Source organism: Phasianus colchicus, chromosome 19 (genome assembly GCF_987193195.1).
Source record: "Phasianus colchicus chromosome 19, bPhaCol1.hap1.1, whole genome shotgun sequence".
Lineage (NCBI taxonomy): Eukaryota > Metazoa > Chordata > Aves > Galliformes > Phasianidae > Phasianus > Phasianus colchicus.
Window position 1 is genome coordinate 2,514,493 of NC_143454.1, and position 27,034 is coordinate 2,541,526.

Genomic DNA, 27,034 nt, shown 5'->3' on the forward strand with positions numbered 1-27,034 from the left:
ACAGCGAGTGGAGAAAAGACGCTAGCCAATCCCCATCGCCATCCTTCCGAGGTGGCAGGGATTCTAACCAATCACAGAGTGACTTCTTAGCAGCACCCTGCTTTCGGTCCTCCATTGCAGTTTCTGGAGCAGCAGCCAGACGGGATGGTAGCCATCCTTCCTTCCCCGTAACGTGGAGATGCTAAACAGAGGAACTGAGGGGGCCTTCATCTACTATCATTGGTTATGAGGAAAAACAAACACCACAAATATGAGGAGGCCGTTTAACAGAACCAGTAAGTGCATCCACGATATATGCTCATCTAAGAATTCTCTCTTTGAAAGATGATGGAATATCGCTGGTATCCATAATAGAAAGAGGCAAATGTAAGATTGTGCAAGGCCAACAAATGTGCTTTCATTTGGTTACCTGGCCAGAGAGCTACCTGGAGGTCTTGATGGATAAGGAACTTAACATGAGCCAGCAGTGTGCTCTTGCAGCTCAGAAAGCATATGGTCTCCTGGGCTCCATCAAAAGAGGGGTGGCCAGCAGGGACAGGGAGGTGATTGTCCATCTCTGCTTTGCTCTTGTGAGGCCCCATCTGGGGTACTGTGTCCAGGTCTGGGGCCTCCAATACAGGAAAGACAGAGAGTTGTTGGAGAGGGTCCAGAGGAGAGAGCTGCAAAGACGATCGGGACTGGAGCAGCTCCCCTACGAAGACAGGCTGAGGGAGCTGGGCTTGTTCAGCCTGGAGAAAAGAAGGCTGTGGGTTGAGCTTACTGCAGCCTTTCACTGCCTAAAGGGAGCCTACAAACAGCAGGGGAATCACCTCTTTGAAAGGGTAGATAACAACAGGGGAATGGTTTTAAGGGGAAATGGTTTTAAGTTGAGGGAGAGAAGATTTAGGTTGGATGTCAGGGGGAAGTTTTTTACTGTGAGGGTGGTGAGGTGCTGGAACAGCTGCCCAGAGAGGCTGTGGATGCCCCGTCCATCCCTGGAGGTGTTCAAAGCCAGATTGGATGGGGCCCTGGGCAGCCTGAGCTGGTATTAAATGGGGAAGTTGGTGGCCCTGCATGTGGAAAGGGAGTTGGAGATTCATGATCCTTGAGGTCCCTTCCAACCTGGGCCATTCTGTGATTCTGTGAAGCATAACATGGATGTACCTACATCTCATACACACCGGTTCTGATGGTATTGAGCTCATGTGGCATCATGGAAAGATGCTTTCTCTTTATTTCCTCAAAGGTCGTCAGATTATGTCACTTTTAATCTTATTAGAAGTGGAGTACAAGGCAGAAAGAAAATGGTGTTCAAACTTGGCCACACAGTAGTAAGTGGTACTTGAAACAAGTCAGCCATTCTTCTGGTGAGTCTCTCGTCCTCCACTTGTAACCCTACCCTTTCTTTTACCTCTCTTTTCTTCACCTTCTCGTCCATTTTTGCAAATGATGTTCTTTTTGTGTCCTGCAGTGGTTGCAGATGGAAACGTCTGAACTGTACTTTTCTCTGAAAATAAATAAACAAAGTGAGCTTTGCTTTTTTTTTTTGCTTTTTTTTGCTTTTTTTTTTTTTGTGGGGGGGAGGAACAATAAACTGAGTATAAGATTTGAGAATATTCCTATTTTGGCCCAACTGTTAACAGACAATTGTCAGTCCATTATTTGTACCTACTTACATACCTGTAAACTTCCCAGCAAACTGACCACATGCAACTGATACTTGCTGCTTCTTGTAAGCATCTTAGAAACTGCTAAAGCTGCTGCTAATACTGCTAATAACTTCAGGACTTTGTAAAAACTTCAGGAGTTTTCCTCACGAGGTACAAAATAAAAGCTAATTGCATTATCCCACAGTTAAAAGCACAGGAAGCAGAAAAAGGGAGCAGAAATCAGAGGCTCTTGGAGCAATAGACTGAATGGCTCAAAGTGATGTAAGTTAGGGAACTTCACGTCTCTCTGTATTGGAGAGAAGAAATAAAAAAAAGAAACAAACAAAACAAAAATAAAGAAACTTTTTAACTTTGAAATTAACCAGAAAGGAATATAATGTATGAAAAGTATTTTTATTAGCAGTCCTCTCACTTAAGTAAGCTTGTATGTTTTAATTATCACCATTACTTAACACAGATCTGGGACAAACACATTTAAAAATATAGCTGTAATTTTCAAAATGACCATTAATTGAGATTCTCTCAGTTTCATACTGAAAGTGGTCACAGCCATAAGTAAGGCTGTCATATCCTCTTTAGCACCACTAGAACAGTGTGTAAAGGCACTTCAGGATACACAGGGGATGGACTACATTGTCAATGATTAAAGGGGATGATTCTCTTCTACATAAATCTACAAATTATCATGAGAAAGATGCCAAACAATTGTGTGCAGTGAGGTCTATTTGGTTGGGCATTTGAGTGAACACCTTTACCAAAAACATGGCAGATGGAAAATGCTTTATACAGCTCCAGTGTTTAAGAATTGTTATTATATATGTATTAAAATTTAGTTTTTTTGGTTTTGTTTTTTAAGAATGAATTGTAACTACTCTGTGAGGTAAGAGAGGGTTGTTTCGCTTTGTTTGATTTCACTTACAATGTCTTGGACAATTATAAGAACAGCTTCAAACAAAACATTATTGGGCAAGTTGAAAAATGTTGAGATAATTTTCTGGATCTTATGCTCCTTTTCTTGGTGGGGAAAATAACAAGTTCACTAGAGAGTTCTTGCTCCTCTACTCCTTGAAAATGTGATTTGCTGTTGGATGGATTAGTACAGGTCTGTACAGCATCAGGATCCACCTACCAAACTGGAGGTAGTGTGCTTTGCAACAGTTTTTCTGCATCTCCTTCAGAACATTTTATAACAGTAATCAGTTCTTTAGACATAAATGGCTCTGGTGTGTGGCACCAGAGTCACCATTTCAAGTGTTCCCAAGGTGATAAAAGACTGAAAATATCAACCTGTCACTATCAAACTATGAACAACAAACATTTCACACTCTGCTGCTATAGTAAATCAAACCCGGACCTGTCATCTCCTTCATATTTCTCTTCATTCCACCGTTCTATCTGTATTCTTTCTTGTCTTCCTACTCCCATTCATATCTTTTTTCTTTCTCATCACAAAACACAGTACGATTGAAGTCAGAACAGGCCACTTGAGCTGGCTGCCCAGGGCTCTGTCCAGGATGTCTTCTCAGGATGGAGACTCCACAACCTCTCCAGACAACCTGTGTCACCATTTGTCCACCTGGACGGTAAAAACATGTTTTCTTGTGTTCACATATCATTTCATGTGTCTTGTGTTTCCGTCACCTCTGGTCTTGTCACAGTGAAGAATTTTTCATCTTCATTAACCACTCCTATCAGGTATTTCTACATATTGATGAGATCCCACTGCATCTTCCTCACGTTGAGGATGGTGAATCTCACATCTCTCAGCCTCTCATCACATGACATCATTCCCTATCATTCCCTACTTCCCATAATCTTTTATTCCCACATATCTTTGCATATGCTTTTCCATCTATGGCAAGAATGCACATAGAATGGCTTAGTTTGGAAAAGACTGCTACAGTGGAAATGCTAAGTCACAGCCTGAAGCAGTGATTGAGCAGCTGGTGGGAAAGCAGGGCCAAAGGAGCTCAAACTGCACACAGTGCACCTGAGTGGCAGAAGAGATGGAGCCAGGATCCACTCCTTCCCAGATCTCATTTAAGGGCTGGCAATGGAGTTAAGAAGATCTTGCTGGAGATTCCTGCATACTTGAGGTCATCTGAAGGTAAGCAACTTCTTTCCTTTATTTCTGCATCCATAGCTATTGCACATGAGCAAATCCTCACTTTCTGCAGCCTGGGAATTTGCTGCTCTGCTGTCATTACTGCACTTCCATTGCATTACAACCGAAGATCATGAACTCCAACCTACAGCACTGCCAAATCTACCACTAACCCAAGTCCCTAAGCACCACATCTATGTGTTTTTCAAATGCCTCCACAGATGGTGACTCAGCTACTTCCCTAGGCCTGTTCTAGTATTTCACAACCCTTTCAGTAAAGAAATGTTTCCTAATATCCAGCCTGAACCTCCCCTGGTGGAGGCCATTTCCTCTTCTCCTATCACTTGTTGCCTGGGAGAGGAGACCAGCCTCCCCCTCATCACAAATTCCTTTGTAGGAGGTAGGTGTAGGGAGCAGTAGTGTGTCCCCTGATCCTCCTTTTCTCCAGGCTACTTTCACATTGGGGCCAACCTGGGTGCCATTATACCAGGTGGATGCTTAACCCCAGCACCTGATTTGTGTAAGTGGTTCAGCAGTACTACCCAATGAGAAGAGCTGGCAATCACTAGCCAGCTTAGGGGCCACAGGGAGCTATAAACAAGTGAAAGGAATGGCCCTGGGAATGTGGCTTGATCCAGGATGTGTCAGAACACCTTTAGTGGAGGCTCTCATTTCTCTTGAACGGATGGGATCCCATCTGCTGTTTCATCCCACCTGGTGATCCGCTGAACCCCTTTTGTTGTTAGTGAACTGGCATGAAGCCCAGTAAAGGCTGCCAGCTGCCTCAGCTTCACATTTCTTTGTGCAACACGTCTACTTTCTGTCATGCCTTGTTATTTCTTGCCATTTCTTCGTACTTCTTTCTATTCCCCATCACTCTTTTCTATTCCTATCTACTCTTTGTCATTTCCTTTTATTCTGTCATTTCCTATTGTCGTTATTTAATGTCTGATGTTTCTTCCTATTTCTGTGCATTCCCCAACATCTCTGTCATTCTTTCCTCTACCATTTCTTTCTATGTTCATTTCCTATCATCACTGCCTGTATTCTGCTCCTTCTTTCTACTTCATGACATTTATTTTTCTTTCTATACCCTGATGTTTCTTCCTGGATTATTTTTTTTTCCTTAGATTCTCTTTCCTTTCCTGTCTTTTCCACTTTTCCTTTCTGCAGAACGCCTTTGTTTCTAGCAGGATTCTCTTTTTGATGTTTGCCATACGGGATAGGGATTACTGCATTAAGAAGCAGTAGCTTTTGTCGTGACTAGGTTCACATAGTTGTAGTGCTGACACACTACATTTTTAAAGACAAAGTAATACAACTCTGTTTTCTAAATTAATTAATATATTTTTTTCCTGTTCAAGTCCTTCAATGTACAGCACCCACATTACCCTCTATTCTCTCCACTGAAAATTCCTTCAGTCAGTATTTTGACAATATGTTGATCTCAGATCAGCATGGCTGTAAGCATCACACACTGCACTGTAGTTTTCCTTGGCCAAACTGTCCATTATATATATCTATATAACAAAAGTAAAACAACAACAAAAACCCATCAACTTAGGTAACCAGTTTTCTTCAATAACATTTTCTGTTTGCTTTATCAAAGGTAAAGAAGGACTATAGGAAACAGGGAGAACTTGGGCTAAATGAATGTCAGTGAGTTACAGGGAAGCCAACGGTCACAATTCAATAGTGAAGACCCGTCATCTCATTCACACAGCCTCCAGTTGCTGAGGGTAAGAAATGCTGTCTAAGCAATAAATGCAACACTGAACAAATTAGACTTAGCAGCACTTTGCCAAATACATTTTTGCAGAAAGGTATGGATGCAGTGACTTCATTTATGAAGAAAGGTCAAACTTCTCGTTAGTCTGTGAGCTTTATCAAACATTTAAGCTTTTCATATTTTAGGAAAATTCTGATTTTTTTTTTTTTTCAAATCAGAATCTTTAAATAGAAGCAACATACCCCATTTAATTGGTAAAATCTCTGTTATTTGTGGCCTCGGCTGTAATTTATCAGACCTGCCCAGCATTCTTCAGCTTTATTTGTTACCACTGCAGCAGCTTTGAACACAGCACATTCTGCTCTGAACACCACTTTTCTTATCATTTCGTTATTCTTCATTCTTATTTTGAGGATGAAGAAAAAATTTCACTGATTGGAGTATCATTCCATTCTCTTGCTTTGACCGTCTCATTTTGTTTGCCAAGTTATGCCACTATCTTAGAAAAACCGCTAAAAGATATCCAGAGCCCCATCATGGTAAGCAAATCCATCTGATGTTATTTATCTCTAGTACAAAGATTTTAACTGTATCCAGACTACTTAAAAGTCTCATCTCAGACAGCCTCTAAAAGACAGATCACTCACAGGATGACAGTAGTTCTGTATTTATCCTCATATTCGGCATATCTCCTCATTCACTCAATGTGAGCATCTGCTAAAGTAGTACAATTTCATCCATACAGATAATGAGCTCATCTCTGTCATCCCTGGAGGTGCCCTAGGCCATGGATGGGCCCTAGGCAGCCTGAGCTGCTGGGGGACAGCCAGCCCGCAGCACAGGAGTTCGAGCTGGGTGTTCTGTGATGTCCCCTCCAACCCAACCACCCTGTGATTCTGGGCTAGTCTTCTACTGCTTCTGTTGTGGGTTTGTGCAGTCTTAAAGCTGGTGGTTTTCCAAAACATTCAAGTGAATGTTCTTATTTAAATTTCTTCATTTACTTCTTCATATACTTCTTCAATTCAAAGGAAGGCATGCCCTGGTTATTATTACATAAACACAAACTACCATGCTAACATAGCAATGATGGCTGAACCTACCCAGCGATCCTGAGCACTCATGACTGTGTCGTTCATTCCAGGATTTCCTTCTGCAAGCCTCACTGCAGGTAAAGACCTCATAACAACGTTTGCAGGGTGACAGCTGGACACCAACAGAACGTCCGCACTGATAGCAGTATTTAAAGATGGGCAGCCTGGAACAAAGGTCGTTGTCAAACAGAAGTACGTTATTGTTCTTTTTAGCCTCATTCTTGACAATTATTCTGAAGTTGAAATATAAAACAAAGTGTACTTGGACTAAGGCTGCTAGTGGGACTGGGAAGCAGACTGTTAGATCTAATTCCAAGCTGGGCTCTGCTCTTACAGGTTTTTTAAAAATTTAGGAACTCTTCACAGCACAGAACTCCATAGCATGACCTGTCCAAGCCAAACAGTTCTATGCCTGTGAAATCTGACAGGACTAGATGTAAGATAAAGCCAAAGGCTATTCATGCAAAACCTTTCATTCCTGTGATACAATTTTCTTAAAAGCTAAGATAGATCTGAATACATCATAGCTTTCACAGGCAATACTGAATACATTTTATATGCTACCAAATTATTACAGCCTTCCAGCTATTTGATACAGTCTCTATTAGATACACTGCTTTATCCCTGCACAGCAGCAAGCAAGCTGCACTAAGACTTCACCTCTGTCAGTAAGTCATTGCTGAATTTGTAAAATCTTTGTGTGCTTTAACCTTCCAGATTTTCTGTTAGTTCATTTTATGTCACACATGTCCAACCTGCTGGCTTGCCTGGGCCATGCTGAGTGAAGAGGAATTGTCTGGGGCCACATATAAAATACGTAGTTTGCTCCAAAAGTAATGCCTCCTATTTATTTCCTTGGAATCTACAACAGATACAGTGTGCACAGTAACACTGTTTGATAAAGCAAATTATCAGTTACAAAACACAAATTTTCAACATAGTCACCACCATTAGCTCTGCATTTTCACCAGTGATGAACAAGAACCTGTATGCTGTGTCTGTATAAACCTGCACTGGCAGAGGTGACCACTGATTCAGTTTAAAAGATGCAGATATGCTGCTTCCCACAAGATGACTGAATAGTATGCCGACTCTTCTGGTGGAGTCTGAAGATAGAGTGATGTGATAGGACAGAGAAAGAAGGTAACTGCAGCTGATAAGACTGGATAGATGAGAGAAAAATTATAGAAGACAAAAATGGCAGTGCTTGGAAAATATCAGGCCTTGTTATTTTTGACTAAGAACAGTAAATACTTGCATGCATATCTCTGTCCTACCTTCCCTGTTCCTCATGATGGTTCCTCTCTTTTTTCTTTGAAGCACATACACGAATGGCTGAATCCACTAAAACAACATAACAGAGAGGAGACCAGAATCAGTGTTCCAATTAGAGAAATAGAATATTAGTCACAAAATCAGCCTTCGTTAAAAATTTGGGGCACCACACACTATTAGATGAACTGTCTACTGCATAAATCTTGAAGATACTGAATACAATGAATCTTCTGTCAGTGAATCATAGAATCACTTAAGTTGGAAAAGACCGTGAAGATCATCAGTATAACCATCCAATTAAACTACTAAGTCCATCACTAACCCATGTCCTAAACATCACTGCACTGTTCTTAATACCTCCAAGCACAGTGACTCCACCACTTCCACAGGCAGCCTGTTCCAATGCCTGATAATCCCTTATGTGAAGAAATTCTTCCTGATATCCCACTTAAACCAACCTTGGCACAACTTGAGCCTATTTCCTTTGCGTCCTATCGCTTATTGTGTGGGAAAAGAGATCAACCCCCACTTCACCACAAACTCCTTTCATGGAGTTGTAGAGAGCTATAAGGTCTCCCCTGAGCCTCCTCTTCTCCAAACTGACCCATTCCAGTTCTCAGCCACTGCCTATAGAACTGTCCTCCAGAGTCCTCACAGCTCCATTGCCTGTCTCTGGACGTGCTCCAGGGCCTCAATGTCTTTCTTGTAGTGAGGGGCCCAAAACTGAACACAGTACTCAAGGCACAGCCTCACCAGTGCTGAGTATGGAGGACACCTGGGCACACTGCTGTCTCACGTTCAGCCCCAGATCCTTTTCCTCCATGCAGCTTTCCAACCACTCTGCCCAAAGCCTGTAGCGATGCATGGGGTTGTTTTGCCAAAGTGCAGAACTTGGCACTTGTTCTTGTTCAACTTCATCCCACTGGCCTCAGCCTAGCAATCAGCCTGTCCCTGTAGGGCCTTCCCTGCAAAGTTTGTTACTGCAAAGGTAACAATCTGATATTCAGATGTCACTTTCCAAGTGTGATACATCTGCCTCAAAGACTGGTATCAGGAGATTATAAGCCTCAGAAAACATTTGAGAACTACTGGGGAAGACCACTTAGATCATCTTAACTTGTATATATTCATTGTCACTACTCTAATTAATACATTAACTAGAGCATTAGAACAAAAAAGATGCTAGGAAAGCAAGCTCCCTCAATCACTCATTAATAAATGGTAATAGATCTTCTACAGGAATCTACCAGATAGCTAGAGACAGGCACTACGCTCATATTGAAATTTCTTCCTCCATGCCTTTTTTGTTCCCTTTGGTGTTTGCAGGAACCCCAAGTGTTCTCCTTACCAAATATGTAAGAACAGTTTTTACCGAGTTCCTTTTTCAGACAGCAAAACTGGAATTATAACAGTAAATTCCTCTTCACACCTGTTGATGCTACCCTTCATCTTGAGATACTCATAAAGCTTGAACTAACATTTCTTGGATCTTCTCAGCTCTTCTTGATCCCACTCTTTCTCTTTCAGAATGACACGCTCACGGAGCTTTGCTGTAATGTGCTCTAGCAGTGCCTGGCGTGTTTGAACAACTTCCTGCTCAGATGCTGTCAGCATGTGGTATGGTGTTTTAGCAATTCTCCTGTCCTGAAACATAGTATGAGTTAATCCACTGAAGTATGGGAACATTAAATCTAATGCAATTTTCTGAAAGTTAAACCAAGCCATTCCAAAAGCACCGCACTGTCCCTAATAGATCCTGGCTAGGAGCTTCACCTGTGATAAGGGGCACGGGACATGTCCAGGTCTGAAGTTTGGTGAGTACTCAGTAAGTAAAGAAAAAAAGTTTTCAAACGTTTCCTTAAAGTGGAAGCTGCCCTCATCTTGCAGAGCTCCTCTCTCAGCACCTGTGGAAGCGCTGAGAGGCTTCCTGGAAATGGAAAGACATCTAGAGGGTGCTGCTTGCCCACTGTTATGTTGTTTCTCCATAAAAAAGCTATATATATATCATATTAATAAAGGCAGAATTGCTTCCAATTGGAACCATCAAAGAATCCTTGGCTTTTTCAAAGCTTGTTTTTTGAAATAGGTAAGTCCAGGAAAAAAAGAATCTGGCAGAAATGTATTCACAGCAAGATTAGTTAGTACTAGCTTTTACTACAGTAAAATCCCTTTTGAAAGGAACTAATGAATTACTGAGTTTCACTCTATTTCATGTTTGTAGCAAATAAATTAATTAATTTTGTTTAGCAAATATACTTAAAATATGTTATAGAAAATATATTTTAACATGTTTTATTTAATTTCTTTATTTTTTAAATTCATTATTTTAAGGTTTGATTGATAAGGTATTTTCATAGCTTGTAACACACTTATATGTATAATATCATGTTATATATAATAATCATATATATACATATATGTACATATATGTACATCACAATACTTTCTCCTGATTTCATTGTAGCCTCACAGAAACAGATGTGACATTTGTGTTTAATTTTTCAATTTATGTTTACATTTAACTTTTTCCAATTCAGTTCCAAATGGAGTATTGCTATAACAATTATCTGCACAGGCAAAATGCTTAAGAGACATTCGGACTTGAAATGGTGAATAGTTCAGAAGCAATGAAAGGTGTCTCACAACAAATGAAAGGAGAAAGCAAATTTCCAATGAGCATTTTTGAAGGCTGCCCTAGACAAATCTCGAGGACGAAGCAGACCATATATCTGAATGGATACAAAGAACACTGCATTTTTCAAGACAGAAACATAAGTCATACCTGATAATATTTATAATAGGCAAAGTCAACAGCAGTTCCCACAGCTTTTCTCTTTCCCTCCTGAAAAGTCACTGGTGCAAGGATATCTGCCCCAGCTTCAAGCAGTTTATCAACCTGAAGACAAGAAGCACATCTCAGCAAAAACAAAAGCTTCCAAAAAAATCTCCTTTATGCTATGTCTAAAGAGACAGGACTGATTATCAGAGCTTAACATCTATTTGTGAGATTGCTTTTTGCATCAAACCACACATTTCTTCTGCTCCATTAACGCTGTTCATCAATTGATGATCTAAACATGTTTTCTAAGTAAAGCCTTCTTGAAGGCAGTACCTATTTGTTTCTGGATATCTCAAAATCCTGCATTCTGAATGAGATCAGCTCTGTGCTTTCTGGGGTGAGAAGAAATGTTCCAACTTTCACACACCCAAGCACTGCCACTGACCTTAACATAGAGAGAAAGTGGGATTCCACTATCCACAGTAACACAACACTCCATGTGAATGGTGTGTTTATAAACAAGGTAACAGTCAGATCTTACATAGCTGTGGGTTCTACAATAATCCTATTTGCCTTTAATGAAGTTTTTTCTTTTCTAAACCAAAAAGTTGGCATCCTCTTCACTCAAACATAAAAACAAATGGCCACAAAAATACCCTGCTCCACAGGACAGAAACAGGCAGTGTCAGGAATACATATATATTAACTGTTCCTTAAAAAAAAAAAAAAAAACTGCTTACCCATTAAAGAGAAAGGGAATTCAATGCACCTGATAAATATCATTGCTTTTTCTGAAGTTAAAATTTTTTTAAAAAAAGACATTTTCTCACCAAAATAATCCTCTGTGCTGTTGTTCTCTGGTGTTCATATGCGGTACTGACAGCTGCACAGAGGGCACTTTTCACTGCTCCACTTAGTGGCAGATTTGGGTCAGCCCCATGTTTGAGGAGTTCAACCACTGCCTGCAAATGTACACATGTAAACGTTACAAATTAGTGGCTGAGGTAACCATTTTTGACAGTTCAACAGTAGGAAAGTTAGATCCTAGCCACATCAGCCAAGGCCCTAAAGCTTTGCAGTACACCTGGAAATCTACTAGTATTTGTCACAGATTTGGGACGTGCACTCAGCACTGGTAAGGCCACACAAAGTCCAGTTCTGGGTTCCCCATTATGGGAGACACGAAGCTCAAGGTGTACCTAATAATAGATATATAATTATTATATATTATTATTATATAAATATATATAGTATTATATATTATTATATAAATATAATTTATATTTAATATTATGTTGTATTATTAATATTATATTATTATAATATGATATTTAAATTATATTAAATTTATATAATATTATATATTAAATTTATATATTTAAATAATATTTAAATATAGTTGTCTATAAATAATAGATAATATCTATAGACATTACAGACAATAATATCAATATCTTTTATCAATGTATTTTTAGACATTATCAGTGTGTGCACAGTGAGGTTGGATCCAGGATCATTCCAGTGCCAGTACAAGAAGCAACAGGCACAAATTGTAACAAAAGAGGTTCCATCTGAACATCAGGGAGTAATTCTGGGCCGTGCAGGTGCTGGAGCACTGGCAGAGGATGCCAAAAGAGATTGTACAGTCACCCACTCAGAGATCTTCATCAACATCTGTAGGTAGTCCTGGGTATCCTCTTCTGTATGTCCCTGCTTGAGCAGGGAGGCTGGACCAGATGTCCTGCAGAAGTCACATCCAACCTTAACCGTTCTGTGATTCTATGTCCACATGAATATGGAGCTGCTGACCACATCTCTGACTGTGGCCATCCAGCCGACTCCTGATCCACTGTACAGTCAACCTTTCAAATCCATTTCACTCCAACTTAGCAATGTGGATGCTGTGTCAACTCACATATCTGCTTCATTACCAGGTTTGGATGTGCATCTTTTCTTGCACCATGGTGTTAGCTGTGGAGCTGCCCCAGTGTGGGCAGAGGAAAGTAAATTCCTTGCTCTGGGAAGATAGTTGCTGAATTCTACTGTGTGAACTACAAATCTTATTTGTGGAATGCTTAGTCTCATTACAACCAAAATCGTTTTGAAATTTGACCATTGATCTTTTCATTTATCACCATATTTCACATATCACCAATGACTACCTTTTTGTATTCTACCCAGAAAGAAGTGTTTTGATACTTGGTTTAATCACTCTGGGTAGGGAGATTGCATGTGAGATGATTCTCATGAATTCATAAATATGAATACATTTATCAAAATATAAAGTCCTTCTGAATTCTACCCAAGTATTTATTGCTACCTCATTCTGTAGTCATTTAGGACTCCTCTGTTTCAGCTCATGAAACACCCATGGGTTTAAAAAAAAAGTAAAAACATTATTCTTGCTAGAAATGTACAACGGCGACCTCTGTGTAGTTTGGCTATCAGGAAGGCATACAGAAAGGAGGAAGACACCAAACACTGAAGATGCCTTGGAATGCTCACCAAGTCATTCCCACTGGCAATCGCTAAGGAAAGGGGCGAATGGCCACTCCACAATGTGTTTGGATTTGCCTTATGCGTTAAAAGGAGGCGGATAACATCTCTGGCATGCTTTGTAGGTAGATGGCATGGAAAAAAGAAGAAATAGAACATAGTAAAGTCAACTTTTTAATATCAGATCAGCATCATAATAATAGTGTAATTAAACAAGCAGAAAAAAAAACATTTGAAGCTTTCACATAAATTGTGATGTTACAGTAGAATTATATATCCGTTTTCTTCAGATTGAGAGCCCAAGCACAGTGGTGTCAAACATAAACAACCAGATTCCCAAATGTCATTAACCCTGCCACCAGGGGGAATATGTAAGTTTGCTTTCGAGGAAGTACACATCTCCTCTCTCAAATACCATTCTCCAAGTGCATGCATTCTAAATCTATGACAAGAATCTTACAAAATCAAATTCAGAGAGGTTAGCACGTGCCAAAACTAAGACTGCCTAACTTCAAATTGGCCCTGTGGATGATAAAAGTTTATGGCCAACTAACAAATAGTAATTTGAGTAAAGGAGTTTCCCTTGTCAAATGGAACTCCAAAGTTAAATAAGCTTTTCACCTTACACTTGAATAGATTTATGATCTGTACAACACTGATAGTTCAGTAGGAAAAGAAATTATTCCTGGAACTCAATCACCAACTTCAGAGACGAAATGTTTTCACTACCAAAGTTTGTTACTCGGGACAGCAGAACCTCAGATGCTGTGCTCTTACCTCACTGTTACCCTCTCTTTCGCATGCAATATGCAGGGCACTCCTCCCACCTTCTTCTGGAACAGGACCGTTGTAGGAGGAAAAGTACTCTTGTGGTGGCCCTGCTTCATTTTCCAGTTGCCAAGTGACATCACCTGACAAGCTGGCTTCTTCGTCTTGAGGCTGAGAAATCAAAGTGAAATTATCTGCCTATTTGTAATAGAGCTTAAAGACAAGTGAACAAAAATAAGCCTGTCTGGTTACTCATTGCTCTAGATCTTAAATATAGATAAAACTTGTTCAGTCCTACAATATTCGCTGCTTCCCTTTTTGTGCTTTCTTCATTCAGGTTTCATCTGCCAGACTGCTTTAGGAGTGCAATAAAACCATTGGCGGAGTCTATGGAAAGAAAATTTTAGAGATAGAAGATAATAACTTACTGGGCCAAACTGTACTGTGTGGGATGCAGAAAAAAAGAAGCAAGCTTCTAGGCGTATGGGGCCTTCCTTGAGTCAAATGCATCTCTATGTCATTCACTTCAGGTCTATGCCTACCTGCACAATGTCTGGGTATTCTGCAATTTAATAATATTTCTACTTACAGATAAAGCATAGAAATACAAACTGAAAAAGCCATCTAAATCTCCCTGTGCTACAGACATTCATCTTAGTCCTGTTCACAGTCAAATAAATTTTATCAGACTGGTTACACAAGCTGACTCCTCTTTAAGTGAATGAGACCTGATGGTATGCTAAGGAGCTGGACAATGTCATTACAAGACCCTGCTTACTTCTGAGGAGACATTACTGAGGACTTACAAAAAGTAAACACCACTCTTATCTTATGGGCAAGGCTGGAGGGAACTCCAGGCTGGACAGCCTCACTTCAGCATATGGGAAGCTGATGGAAAAATCTGAAAGGCCATCTCCAAACTTATTCAATATTGGGAGCAGTCAAAATAGCTTTGCAATGGGGAGATCATGCCTGACAAGTACATCCTTCTACAATGAGATGAGCAGCTCACTGAAAGATGAGAAAGCAGTCATTGTTCTTTACCTTGACTTTAGCAAGGCATTCAATACTCACAGGCAGAGGTGGTTTTGTGATTAGCAGCATGACATCCAGCAATGCTGTGCCCCAGGACAGATACTAGGGCAGATACTATAGATACCCCTAGGGTAGATACTATAATAATGCCCTAATGACCTCAATGCTGGGAGAGTGCATACTCTGCAAGATGATATAAAACTGCAGAGTGGTTGATGCAGCAGGCAGTGCTGCTGCTGTTCTGAGGGAATTGGACAGCCTGGAGAACTAGGCAGAGGGAACCAGTACACCATGGAGGCTGAACAGATGGAAATAAAACCTTCTAGAGCAGGACCTGGAAGTCCTGGTGGACAACAGGTTGAACTTGAGCATACATGCACCCCTGCAGCATAGGTCAGCAGCACTCTGGGCTGCATTAGAAAAAACGTTGCCACTGAACAGACTGTCCACAGAAGTTGTCCTTGGAGATACTCAAAAAACAACAGATCTAGACACTGAGCAACCTGCTACTTGATCCTGCTTTGAGCAGAGGTATTGAACTACACAGTCTTCATAGATCCCTTCCAATCTTCTTGTAATAAAAATCACATAATCACAGAATTTAAAGTAATATCTCAAGTAACAAGTGTGAATCAACTATCAACTCCACATGACTTTTTCTTGCTTTTTAAAAGCTAGTCCAGTAAAATGCAAAGACTACTCTGCCAGAAGGAAGGAGGCTCAGTTCCTTGCTTATGTCCTCTGCAGTCTGAACTTAAACAGGTGAAAGGAAATGAGATGAGAGAGAAACTTACCTCATCTGGACCATATACCTCATTTCCATCTTCTGCCCTTGCATCAAGATCTAGAGCAGAACTCAGGAGGTACTCTGTTATCTGGACTCCTTCCTCCCCAGGAATAGAGGCAGCTATGTGGAGAGGAGATAAACCCCAGAACTGAAAACACAAACACAGCATTAGGATTCCTGTTTATCATAGAATCATACAATCATAGAATGGCCTGGGCTTAAAAAGACCAAAAGACCATCTAGTTCCAACCCCCTGCTATGTGCAAGGTCACCAACCACCAGACCAGGCTGCCCAGAGCCACACCCAGCCTGGCTTTGAATGCCTGCAGGGATGGGGCATCCACAGCCTCCTTGGGCAACCTGTTCCAGTGCGTCACAAGCAGGACTCAGTGCCAATTTTTTGTTTGAAGACCAATCTGTTCTTCAAACTGTTGTTTGAAGAAAAATCCAAGCTCCCTCTTCACCCATGCTGTGCCTCACTGACAGTCACACACATTGTGAATTACAATCCAGTAAAACCTTGGATGGAAGCCGCACATCAGTCCTGGCTCCCTTTTCCAAGAGGAGTTTCACTGCCTTTGCATCAGCAGCTTTAACAGCAAAGAAAAGAAGGTGTGATGGGACCCAGGAGACATTGGGATCTGCACCTCGTCGAAGCAGCAGTTGGATTGTTTCCCATCTCTTCTGTTGCCTAAAGTTGACATAAAAAAATACCAGAATAACTTATTAGCACCTCCTAAGAAAATTTTTAAGTGCTACTACACTAAGATGAACCACACAAGTGCCCTACACCAACACCCAATATTATGACCTGAAGAGGTGTACCTCAGCCCTCTGAGCTAAAGGAGCAGTATGCTACAGCAGTCCATGTGATCATGGGAAGTCTTGCATGGGAACAGACAGGCAAAACTAGGCAAGATTCTCTGTACCTCCATCAGGTACTTACTTGTGACTCGTAAACACTGAAGTTTTTTTAAATCACAGAAACAGATTCCTGCTTCCTGGAAGGCTCTTTCTTCGGTCATACCTTACTCATCTCCCTAAGGAATCAAGGCTGTAATGTTTCCCTTACTCAAAGATTGGTACAGGAGTTAGGATAGACTAGGACAATATGCATTTCCTTGATGTGTAACTATCTATACATCCCACAAAAAAGCCTGATACCACCAAAAAAACCTTTTTCTTTTTTTTTTTTTTAAAGGCAAACAGCACTTGGAAGTCACCCGGAAACTCTACTGCACAGCATTCTCAGCAAAGACTCATCTTTTCAGGCATGGTATTAAATAAGCTTTGCTCAATTCAATGGATCTTTATATACTAATCAACATCAGGTAATATACACAGTATTTCAGACAAGACTCATGGAAAGACGTGCCACAAAAGGAAAGAGTCATGATCAATGTCAATCAGGAAGTTTCAGTTTGGGATTTTTAAGATAGCAGAATTATCTCCAGCAACATAAAACATAACACAAAAATGTCATTATGTTTGGTGACTGCCAGCAAAACAGAAGGGAGAATGTGGCCTTTTCCAGGATACACACAGCAAAAATAGCTGTACCACATTTCAGTCAACACAAATGAACAGACACTTGCATAAAACAACCATTAAGTTCATATGGAGTCAAGACTTTGAGTGAATAAATTATTTTCCTTCCTCACATCTGCACTACATTGCACAAGTCTATTGCATACTTATCAGCTTTTTATGTTATGCTAACAAGAAACCTTGTGTCACCCAAGCATGATGCTCTTTGCTTCAGCAACACTTTTCAACTGCAGTCTCTCCCACTGCCAGCCTGAACTATTAGTGTATAAACAATGAGTGTCTTCTACCAGCATGAAAACAACATTTACCCATTTATACATACAAAAAAAATAGCTTTCCTTGCAATGGATGCACCCTTCTGTGAAATACTATTGCTACTTTGTACAAAAAGGTTTATGAGAATTTGTCTGCTTACACAGTAAGTGCAAGACTTACTCTGAGGTTATGCTCTCAGCCACACTGACTGCTTCTGAGGATTCTGATCGTTCGTTCCACTTTTAAAGATTAAAAAAAAAGAAAAAAGAGAAAAGAAAGAGGTTACAAAAATAAAATAAAAGCTGGGCAGCATAGAGTCATAATGGAATATGGTCAGAGAGATCTTTTAGAAGTAATTTGTAGTTAATATTAAAAACTAAGAATAATACTCAAACACAGCTGAGTGTTCTTCTTGCCCAACTTTCTTGGTGACTCAAGTACATTTAGAAGAGATAAAGCTTCCTCCAGCATCCATCACCTGGCTTTAAAGAAAAAAAAAAATTCTCTGAAATAAAACAAGACACAGATTTTCAACCTGCATTCGTTTGCATGAAAACTTTAAACTAGGAACTACTAAACTTGTGTTTCCAAATCTGCAGGTATTTAACATTTATTTAACAACTCTGTCAGTGAAACGGACGGTGGGATTGAGTGCACACTCAGAAAGTTTGTAGATGATACCAAGCTGAGTGGCTGACACCTCCACACCACAAAGTGCACCCTAATGTTCAGATGGATCCTCCTCTGTCCCAGTTTGTGCCTATTGCATCTTGTCCTGTCCATGGGGAGCACTGAAATGAGCCTGGAATCAGCCCTCTCTACACCCTCCCTGCAGGTATTTGTTATATGTTGAGAAGATTCTCTCTGGGCCTCCTCTCCTTCAGGCTGAACAATCCCAGCTCCCTCAGTCTCTTTTTACAGGAAAGCTGCTCCAGTCCCTTCACCATCTTGGTGGCTCTCTCCACTATGTCCATGTTTCTCTTGTACTGGGGGCCCTAGAACTGGTCACAGTGCTCTAGGTGCTTTGGACAACTTAATGTGGTGGCTGGCAACCCTGCTCTCAGCAGGTTTAAAACCAGATGATCTTTAAGATCCCTTCCAACCCATACCACTGATGGTATGATTCAACACAGAAAAAAAAGTGAAAACAGTGTGCATTTTTCTTGCTGAATCTGAAAAGACAGTGACAGGTACAAACAAAACCAGAAAGATCCTCTCTCTATCCCAAATTACCTGGTATTATCTCTAAAATGAGAGGTAATAGTTTCACATTTATTTTTATGTGAAGCTTTGAGCACCTGTTGTATATTCATCTCTCACTCTCCTTCCTTTCCCTTAAGAATACTGCAACTTTAGCAATGAACAACCACTTAGACATCCTCTTGTAACTGGAACAGGGACTTCAGAACAACCAAAGATCATAGAATCATAGAATCATTTGAGTCTGAAGGGGTCTTTGAAGGTCCCACTGTCAATGCCATTGATGAAGATGTTAAAGAGCACCAGTCCTGAGGGACACCACTTGTCACCAATCTCCATCCAGATACTGAGAAGAGACCACCACTCTCTGGGTACAATCTCACAAGCAGTTCCTCGTCCATTGAACAGCCCACACACCAAATCCAGATCTTCCCAATTTGGAGAGAAGGATGTTGTGAGGGACCATGTCAAAGGCCTTTCTGAAGTCCAGACAGATGGTATCAGTGTTTCTTTCCATGTCCATCACAGAATGCCACAGGTAGATGTCTGATTTCCAAGAAGCTTCCACAGGATATGGGCCAGTACCTCTCTAGTTTATTTTGAACATGTCAGCACTACTCTTCCATTTTTGGCATCCACTGAAATACTTCCAACACCATGCAGTTCCTACTTGCCTAGTCCCCGTTCTTATTCCTTTTCTCATCCTGGCTGGTGATTCCAGACACCCTGTTTTCATTTTCTTTTTTATTCCCAGGTTTGCACTGTTACAAAATGCATACTCCCAGATAAGAAGATTCAGAGCAAGCATTTTTCTTTGCAGCAGATGGATGGGAGTTTTCCTTTTGTGATCCACCCTATAGCAATCAGACTTCTGACAAGCTTTTTACTTGCCACCTCAATGATGCCAGCATGACTCCGTAGTACCAGGCGACCCACCTGTCTCCTACTGTTCTAATTATTTGTAATTCCCAGTAATTACTTCACTGCATCTTCATTGTCTGAAACACCAAGCAAACATGGCCTCACATATCTGTTATCGATACAGTGCCTTATTTTGTTGCAGAGAAAGCTTGTTACTAAGCCAAGCCCTTTAACTTCAGAGTCAGCAGTGACAGGAAGAATTACTATACATTATTAGAGCGAAAAATGAAAAAAAATATCATTTTTCCTACACAGAACTTTAAAAAGCAAGCTTACAGCCTGAGGATATAATACATTATGTTTTGTCAGATTAGACAGAAACAAACCTGGTTACTGTGCAAGCTTCTCTCAGCAATATTACCCTTAAAAGATTCTTCTGGATAATAGAGAATAAAGCACATGGACAGAGCAGATAATCCTTCATCGCTACACTTATTCACATCAGCCCCACTATCAAGAAGTAGATTCACAATATCACGGTGGGAATGAACCTGTAGAGGGGAAAAATCCATACTTGCACAATTCCAGCTTTAGACATTGAAAGAAATTGACAGTTTTTAAATAGTGCTTTACACCGTTCAGCTAATGCAAATGTATGTTTCCCACAAAATAACAATACAATATAGAACCATGTCTTACAAGGTTCAAACTATGCATCTTTCAGCTAAATTCTGTCCTCAAGTACACCCTTCTCCTTTTTTCTTCCTTCTTTCTGAGAATGAGGGAGGATTTACATACAGAAGGAGACTAAAATTGACCAAGATGTCTACAGAAAAACAGTGTTCTCAATTATTATCTTGATTTTGCTAGCAATTTGTAATGAATGCCAAGTATTCCAGTAGCTGAAAAGGGTACAAATAAAAAGATTACGGGTGGATTTCATGCCCTTCCTACAGGAATTGAAGTCGTGCATGCATGGATTCTAGCCACTATCACTTCTCAGCAAAAACAAAAAAACTCCACCTGATTCTGATTTCAGCTAGGAGAAGAAATAAGGGCACAGTTCTATCCAAGAATGTGGGTCCAATGCATAGTTATAACCTGAAATCAAACCTAGTGTTTGAAGCCATCTCTAATACTTAATGAAGGGCTTCCTTTAGATGATTTATTTACAGTGGGGTTTGGCATGATACCAATCATTACAGGCACTACTCATGCCACACCTCTTTTCTGTTTTTCTTGTTTACTGAGCATTCCTTTCATATTATGTAACAAAACAAGACCAACATTTTATTCAGCCTACAATAGCAGGAATGTTATTGTGTAGTAGTACCATACTTAGGGTCTTACAGCAGCAGCAGCAAGTGCAGTGTATCCCTTTTTATCAGCCACATCTGGATGAGCCAATCCATTCCTCAGAACTGTACAGACTCCATCAAAATCTCCTCTTGCTGCCTTCTGAATTAACTGCTCTGAGGCAAGTTCCCTGGGTCCTGGATGTCCATAATTACTGCGGACTCCTCTGAGAATGAGCTTCATATCTAAAGAGAACTCTGCTTGACAGTGCCTAGAAAAAAGAGTGAAAAAACCACTGCACATTTAAGCATGTAGGTATTCCTTGACCACAAGGGCAGTTCAAAATGCGATGGTAAGAAGGATGGACAAATCAGACCAGCGATCATTTTAAAATCTATTTCAAACAGCATAAGCTTGCTGAAGGCAAACCAGAATACAGGATGCTGGCAGCAGCATGTAGACTGTAACTGAAGAGGAGTTCAAATATCCAGCCATCAAACATCTACGAAAAGAAGGAAGCTAAATCTAACTTCCAATTATTTAAATGAAAAATTAGTTATACACACTCGTGACATCAGTTTACAATTAAATTTCCATCACCTGCAGTAACTAGAAAGCATCCTTGTCATCAAGGAAATATGCATATGCAGCATGTGTTTCCATCAACTCTGCCTGCCCAGGGAGTACTCCCATGTACAGGTACCAAGTTAGCTGTTAGCTGCTAGCTGTAGACTAGCTGCAGCATATTTTGTATTGCCTAGAGGAGAACAAGAGTCAGGATGACCTCTAAAAGGTATCAGTGGCCAGATTTCCAGTTCTTTTGAAAATCTGACACCGTTCTCCTTCATATTTACATCTTTGCAGAAAACACTGTGCTCTCAAAAGAGATGTGGTCATTCCTCTCCGGTCTCTACAGCCTTTGCCTCCCTGTTGCTATCAAAACTGGACTTCCAGTAATTCTTCACAAGCAAATAATTAATCAGACTAATTTTACAGATGTAGCCAGAAGAAAATCAAGGCTTAACTTATATGAATGACATTTAATTTAATTTGTGAGCTAAAAGATGAATATATTATTTGTTGGTTTTGTTTAAAAATTCAACTTGTAATCTCAAGGCCATAAAAAAATATCTGGTGCAATGTATTCATGCAATATAAATTTGAAAATAATGAACATTTGTAGATAAAAAATGCTAACAATCCACATACAATAAACAAATCATCAAGTATTACCTGTGCTTATAAGCATGCATTTGTATCCTAACTAGCAAAGGAGTTCCATTTGCAACATGCCAGGGGTCTTCTTCAGGCAGCTCTTTGGCGTTCTCGAAGTAATGAGCATCACAATCTTCCAGGAAAGAGTGAGTCAAGGTAAGATGATCCATGTTACAAGAATATGCAAGAACTCCTTCAGGGAAAACATCCTTGTCATCAAAAGGAAGATGTTTGTAGCTACGGAGGAAAGGATCCTCCTTGACAGAAATATACTTCTTTGGAGTACTGTCATCAAAATATCTGTAATGTTCCGGATAATCCAAGACAGAAAAAGAACCAGGTACTTCAGTACACAGTTTAATGAGATGATTTGCAAGCCACAAGCCAACGTCCTGACAGCCATCTGGATAGCTCTCAATCCCTGGTCCAAATCGCTCATCAGATTTGTACAGTCCCTTAGGAAACAAGCAAGCTCATTAGTATCAGTCAGAGATCAAGCACATCATACAACAGCCTGTGTTGGTACAACTGATCTGGCTAGTTCTGACCCTACTGGGACAGTTCCTGTTGACACAGCAATAACAGCTGAATCCATTCTGAACTTCAAGGCCCCCGCATTCACCTGGGCACGTTCAGTGGCAAACAAATTTTCAAGCTCACAAGCAATGGAAGGCCCCTAACAGTGAGATACAATGTTTAGATTAAACTTCCTGACCACTTTGTGCCCAGCCAAGATTTTCTTTTAATTTATTCAGTGAGTAAATGTGGATTCATTAGCCAGGCCAGGATAGATTTTCATTTAGATTTTCCAAATAGAAACCAAGCACCTCTGATACACATCTGCACTGACATGGAAGATAGAATTGATATCAGTTTATTTTCTTACAATGGTAACTAACTGTAGTCTTGCAAACATGGTAGGAGACACTAACAGAATAGACTTGGTCACAAAACACTAGAGGAGATGAGTTTTAATCTTCCTACAATGGTACCTTAGTTTGGCTGTGACACTATGGCAGGCAAGTGTAAGGTCTGATGGAAAATCTCCAAGAACTGTTTCAATGTCTCCATCACTGGGGCACTGCTTAGCAAAGAAGAATGAACAGAAATTGTGTTCTTAGCTGGCAGCTGGAATAGGGAACCAGAAGTGCTTGCTGAAGAGTGTGCAGAGTACATCAGAGGATGTGGATGGCTCTACCCACATGCAGACCTGAGCAAATTCCCCTGTTGCAAGAGACACCTCCATGACCAACCGTGATAAGGGACAGAGCCTCTGTGACCTCTGACTCAAATTATCTCCAAACTGGAGGGATGTGGATTTGATGGGTGGACCACTCGATGGATAAGAAACTGGTTGAAAGGCCGCAGACAGAGGGTGGTCATCAAAGGCTCTATGCCCAGGTGGAGGCCGGTAACGAGCGGCGTCCCCCAGGGCTCTGTCTTGGGACAGGTGCTCTTTAACATCTTTATCAATGACATCGATGATGGAATTGAATGCACCCTCAGCAAGTTTGCTGACGACACCAAGCTGAGTGGTGTGGTTGACACAGTTGAAGGAAGGGATGCCATTCAGAGGGACCTCGAGAGGCTAGAAAGGTGGGCTGGGTGAACCTGATGAGGTTCAACACGGCAAAGTGCAGAGTTTTGCACTTGGGCCGGAGGAATCCCAGGCATCCCTACAGACTGGAAGGAGCGGTCCTTGAGAGCAGCCCTGTGGAGAAGGACCTGGGGGTCTTGATAGATGAAAAACTTAACATGAGCCAGCAGTGTGCCCTTGCGGCTCAGAAGGCAAATGGTATCCTGGGCTCCATCAAAAGAGGGGTGGCCAGCGGGGACAGGGAGGTGATTGTTCCCTTCTACTCTGCTCTTGTGAGGCCCCATCTGGAATACTGCGTCCAAGTCTGGAGCCCCCAGTACAAGAAAGACAGGGAGCTGTTGGAGAGGGTCCAGAGGAGGGCCACAAAGATGATCAGGGGACTGGAGCACCTCCCCTATGAGGACAGGCTGAAGGAGCTGGGCTTGTTCAGCCTGGAGAAAAGAAGGCTGTGGGGTGAGCTCATTGCAGCCTTTCAGTACCTAAAGGGAGCCTACAAACAGGAGGGGAATCAACTCTTTGAAAGGGTGAGTGACAGCAGGACAAGGGGAAATGGTTTTAAGTTGAGGGAAGGGAGATTTAGGTTGGACATCAGGGGGAAATTCTTTACAGAGAGAGTGGTGAGGTACTGGAACAGGCTGCCCAGAGAGGTTGTGGATGCCCCATCCCTGGAGGTGTTCAAGGCCAGATTGGATGGGGCCCTGGGCAGCCTGGTCTAGCATTAGGAGGAATGGTTGATGGCCCTGCATGTGGCAGGGGGGTTGGAGATTCATGATCCTTGAGGTCCCTTCCAACCCTGGCAATTCTGTGATTCTGTGAAAGGAATGCCATCCCGTGGGACCTGGGCAAGCTTGAAAACAGTGTAAACCTAATGAGGTTCAACAAGGCTGAGTGCAGGGCGCTGCACTTGGGTTGAGGCAATGCCAGATATGAGTACAGATGGGAGAAGAACTTGAGAGCAGCCCTGCAGGGAAGGACTTGGGGGTCCTGATGGACAAAGAGCTGGACACGAGCAGCAGTGTGCGCTTGCAGCCCGGAAGGCCAGCAGCACCCTGGGCTGCACCCACAGAGGGCTGGCAGCGGGCAGGGAGGGGATTGTCCCCCTCTGCTCTGCCCTCGTGAGGCCCCATCTGGAGAACTGCGTCCAGGCCTGGGGCCCCAGCACAGGAAAGACGTGGGGCTGTTGGAGCGGGGCCAGAGGAGGCCACGAGGAACGCAGAGGGCTGCAGCACCTCTGCTGCAAAGACGGGCTGAGGAGCTGGGGGTGCTCAGACTGGAGGAGAGAAAGCTGCGGGGAGACCTCATTGCAGCCTTCCAGTTCTTAGAGGGAGCTTATAAATAGGAGAGAAATTAACTCAATACATGGGTAGATAGTGACAGGACAAGGAGGAATGGTTTTAAACTAAAGGAGGGGAGATTTACATTAAATATCAGGGAAGCTTTTCGCTGAGAGGATGGTGAGGTCCTGGAACTGCTGCCCAGAGAGCTGTGGGTATCCTAACTCTGGAGGTGCCCAAGGCCATGGATGGGGCCCTGGGCAGCCTGACCTAGTGTTTGGTCTAGTGGTTGGTAACCCTGTCTGCAGCTGGGGGTTTGGAACTCGACGATCTTTGAGGTCCCTTCCAACCCAAGCCATTCTATGGGTCTATGGCTTCCCTTTAATTTAGCCCAAGAGAATCTCAAAATCTCAACAATCCGGATCTGATCGGGTTGTGATAGTAAGGCATGAGCATTACCAAACTGAGGCAGCCTCATGCCTCTGCATCATACATACTTCTCAAGGCAGGCTCATCCTGAGTTGCCACAATACCAAAACAGCTATTTGGAGTAAAAGACAACAAACTGCCCAACTGTAAAGAAACATGAGAAAAGAACTATGACTGCCAACAGTACAGCTCTAAATATGGCTACGATCTGAAGCTTCTTTATTTGCCTCTTTAGATTGTATGTTATCTATAGAAATTAAAGCTCTCCCAAATCCATAATTAGTAATACATCGTCAATATTCAGGAAAAAAATGCATTGCTATTATTGATCAACTCCCCATTGAAAAGACTATAAAATGGGAGGATTATTTCCTTCCACTTGAGGCTTTTCAGTAATACCTTGTGAGAAAACAAAGGAATGTAAGATTTTCTTATGCAAAATTCGGTACAACATAAGGTGAGCAGTTGAAAAGAGCGCCCTAATTCACAGATCAAAGCGCGAAGCTTTTGTTCTAAGCAAGAAAAATACTAAGAGGTTCAGAGAGCTGTTTGAAAAAAAAAAAAAAAAAATAGAGAGAGAAACATAAAAGAAAGAAAAAAGAAACTCAATTTTCCTGTACTTACACTGACTTTGAGAGGAGCAGAAGTCAAAATGGTAGGACAGCGTTTCTTCAGTTACCTGAAATGTTCTGCCATCCTTCCATTCCTGGGTCGCGTAGCCTTCTACGTGGCCAAGATAGAATGCTCCTTGGATGTGGGAGCCATCAGGACAGTAGCAAATGCCCTTTCCATGGCGATGGCTCACGTAGAACTGCCCCACATATCTCTGTAATTCAGAACAGAGGAAAAAGGCATGAATGATTTAACCGAGAGGACAGAAATAAGCAGTTACTCAGCTCTTACTGGACTAACAAGGAGCAGTAAACTGGTACATGGAGAGATTTCAAGATCTCAACACATCTCAAACCCATTTTATTCACAAGCTTCAAAATTCAGGCACAACTTTCCAGAATTGCCCCAGCCAGCAGCTGTTCCACCAAGCAGCATGCTGTACTGAGTCATCACAATACGACTTTTAAAAAAGCACAGATGATTGCTGCTCATCTGCACCTCCAACCCTGCATGAAGTCCTCAGCTGCCAGCTGCAGGTGAAGCCGCTAGAGATTAAACCTTTAGACACCACGCGCTTTATAATGAATATAACTGCTACTCCAAAACTAGCGCTTGCTCCTCATTAGCAAGCAGTGATGAAATTTCACATCACTAGCGAACAGTAATCATAGAACGAAAGGGACCAACTGCTGTCATCGGCAGCTCCGGCACCTCCCGCAGCCCGGCAGTACCTCGCAGTGCCGCCGCCGCTCCTCGGCCGCGGGCGGACCGTCCGCCATGGCGCCCCGCTGCGGCACGGCGCGTTGCCATGGGGACCGGCGGGGGGTCCGGAACGGGGCCGGCCCCTCAGCCTCGGAGCGGGGCCGGGCCGGGCCGCGGGGCGGTCCTGCGGGAAGCCGTGCGGGGAACGCGGCGCAGAGGGAGGAGGCGGGGCGGAACCGGCACGGCTTCACCGAGGGCGGGGCGTCTGTGTGTGATGGCACAAACGGAAATGGCTTCGAAATAAAGGAGGGGAGATTTAGATCAGATATAAG

The 27,034-nt window shown here is 41.9% G+C and overlaps 1 protein-coding gene and 1 long non-coding RNA gene across 10 annotated transcripts; one reads left to right on the forward strand and one right to left on the reverse strand.

The window, feature by feature from the left end:
* The first annotated feature begins 20 nt into the window (after window positions 1-20).
* LOC116234096 (uncharacterized) lies at window positions 21-13,894 on the forward strand. 5 transcript variants are annotated; one of them, XR_004168067.2, is made up of 7 exons: window positions 21-275; window positions 1,226-1,346; window positions 1,451-1,505; window positions 3,109-3,756; window positions 5,363-5,492; window positions 6,624-6,765; window positions 9,376-9,464. It is a non-coding gene; the product is annotated as an uncharacterized LOC116234096 (long non-coding RNA). The 5 variants fall into 5 exon arrangements; XR_016458905.1 differs by lacking the exon at window positions 21-275 and adding an exon at window positions 12,103-13,894 and having other exon boundaries at window positions 1,259-1,346; window positions 9,376-9,662; XR_016458907.1 differs by lacking the exon at window positions 21-275 and adding an exon at window positions 12,103-13,894 and having other exon boundaries at window positions 1,259-1,346; window positions 9,376-9,465.
* ANKMY1 (ankyrin repeat and MYND domain containing 1) lies at window positions 1,332-26,885 on the reverse strand. Of its 5 annotated transcripts, none has more exons than XM_090121409.1 (16): window positions 26,732-26,885; window positions 26,068-26,214; window positions 22,107-22,543; window positions 20,928-21,144; window positions 19,964-20,128; window positions 17,697-17,755; window positions 16,361-16,404; window positions 15,721-15,833; window positions 13,901-14,062; window positions 13,133-13,240; window positions 11,458-11,589; window positions 10,631-10,744; window positions 9,327-9,492; window positions 7,851-7,917; window positions 6,583-6,737; window positions 1,332-1,486 (listed from the first exon to the last, which is right to left on the reverse strand). In XM_090121409.1, exons 1-16 carry the CDS (start codon window positions 26,777-26,779, stop codon window positions 1,332-1,334), a joined length of 2,289 nt encoding a protein of 762 aa, XP_089977535.1. In that variant the 5' UTR covers window positions 26,780-26,885. The 5 variants fall into 5 exon arrangements, with proteins under 5 accessions (XP_089977535.1, XP_031457282.2, XP_031457283.2 ...); XM_031601422.2 differs by having other exon boundaries at window positions 15,721-15,861; window positions 16,233-16,404; XM_090121408.1 differs by lacking the exon at window positions 1,332-1,486 and adding an exon at window positions 1,510-1,935 and having other exon boundaries at window positions 15,721-15,861; window positions 16,233-16,404.
* Window positions 26,886-27,034: the final 149 nt, after the last annotated feature.

Coding starts and splice junctions, on each gene's coding strand:
- ANKMY1 (XM_031601422.2), bottom strand. CDS start 26,779: ATGGCGGACGGTCCGCCCGCGGCCGAGGAGCGGCGGCGGCACTGCGAG. Junction 16,405..17,696: donor GCTGAGAGCATAACCTCAGA/GTAAGTCTTGCA, acceptor TGTCAACTTTAG/GCAACAGAAGAGATGGGAAA. Junction 7,918..9,326: donor GCTGAGAAGATCCAAGAAAT/GTTAGTTCAAGC, acceptor ATGTTGTTTTAG/TGGATTCAGCCATTCGTGTA.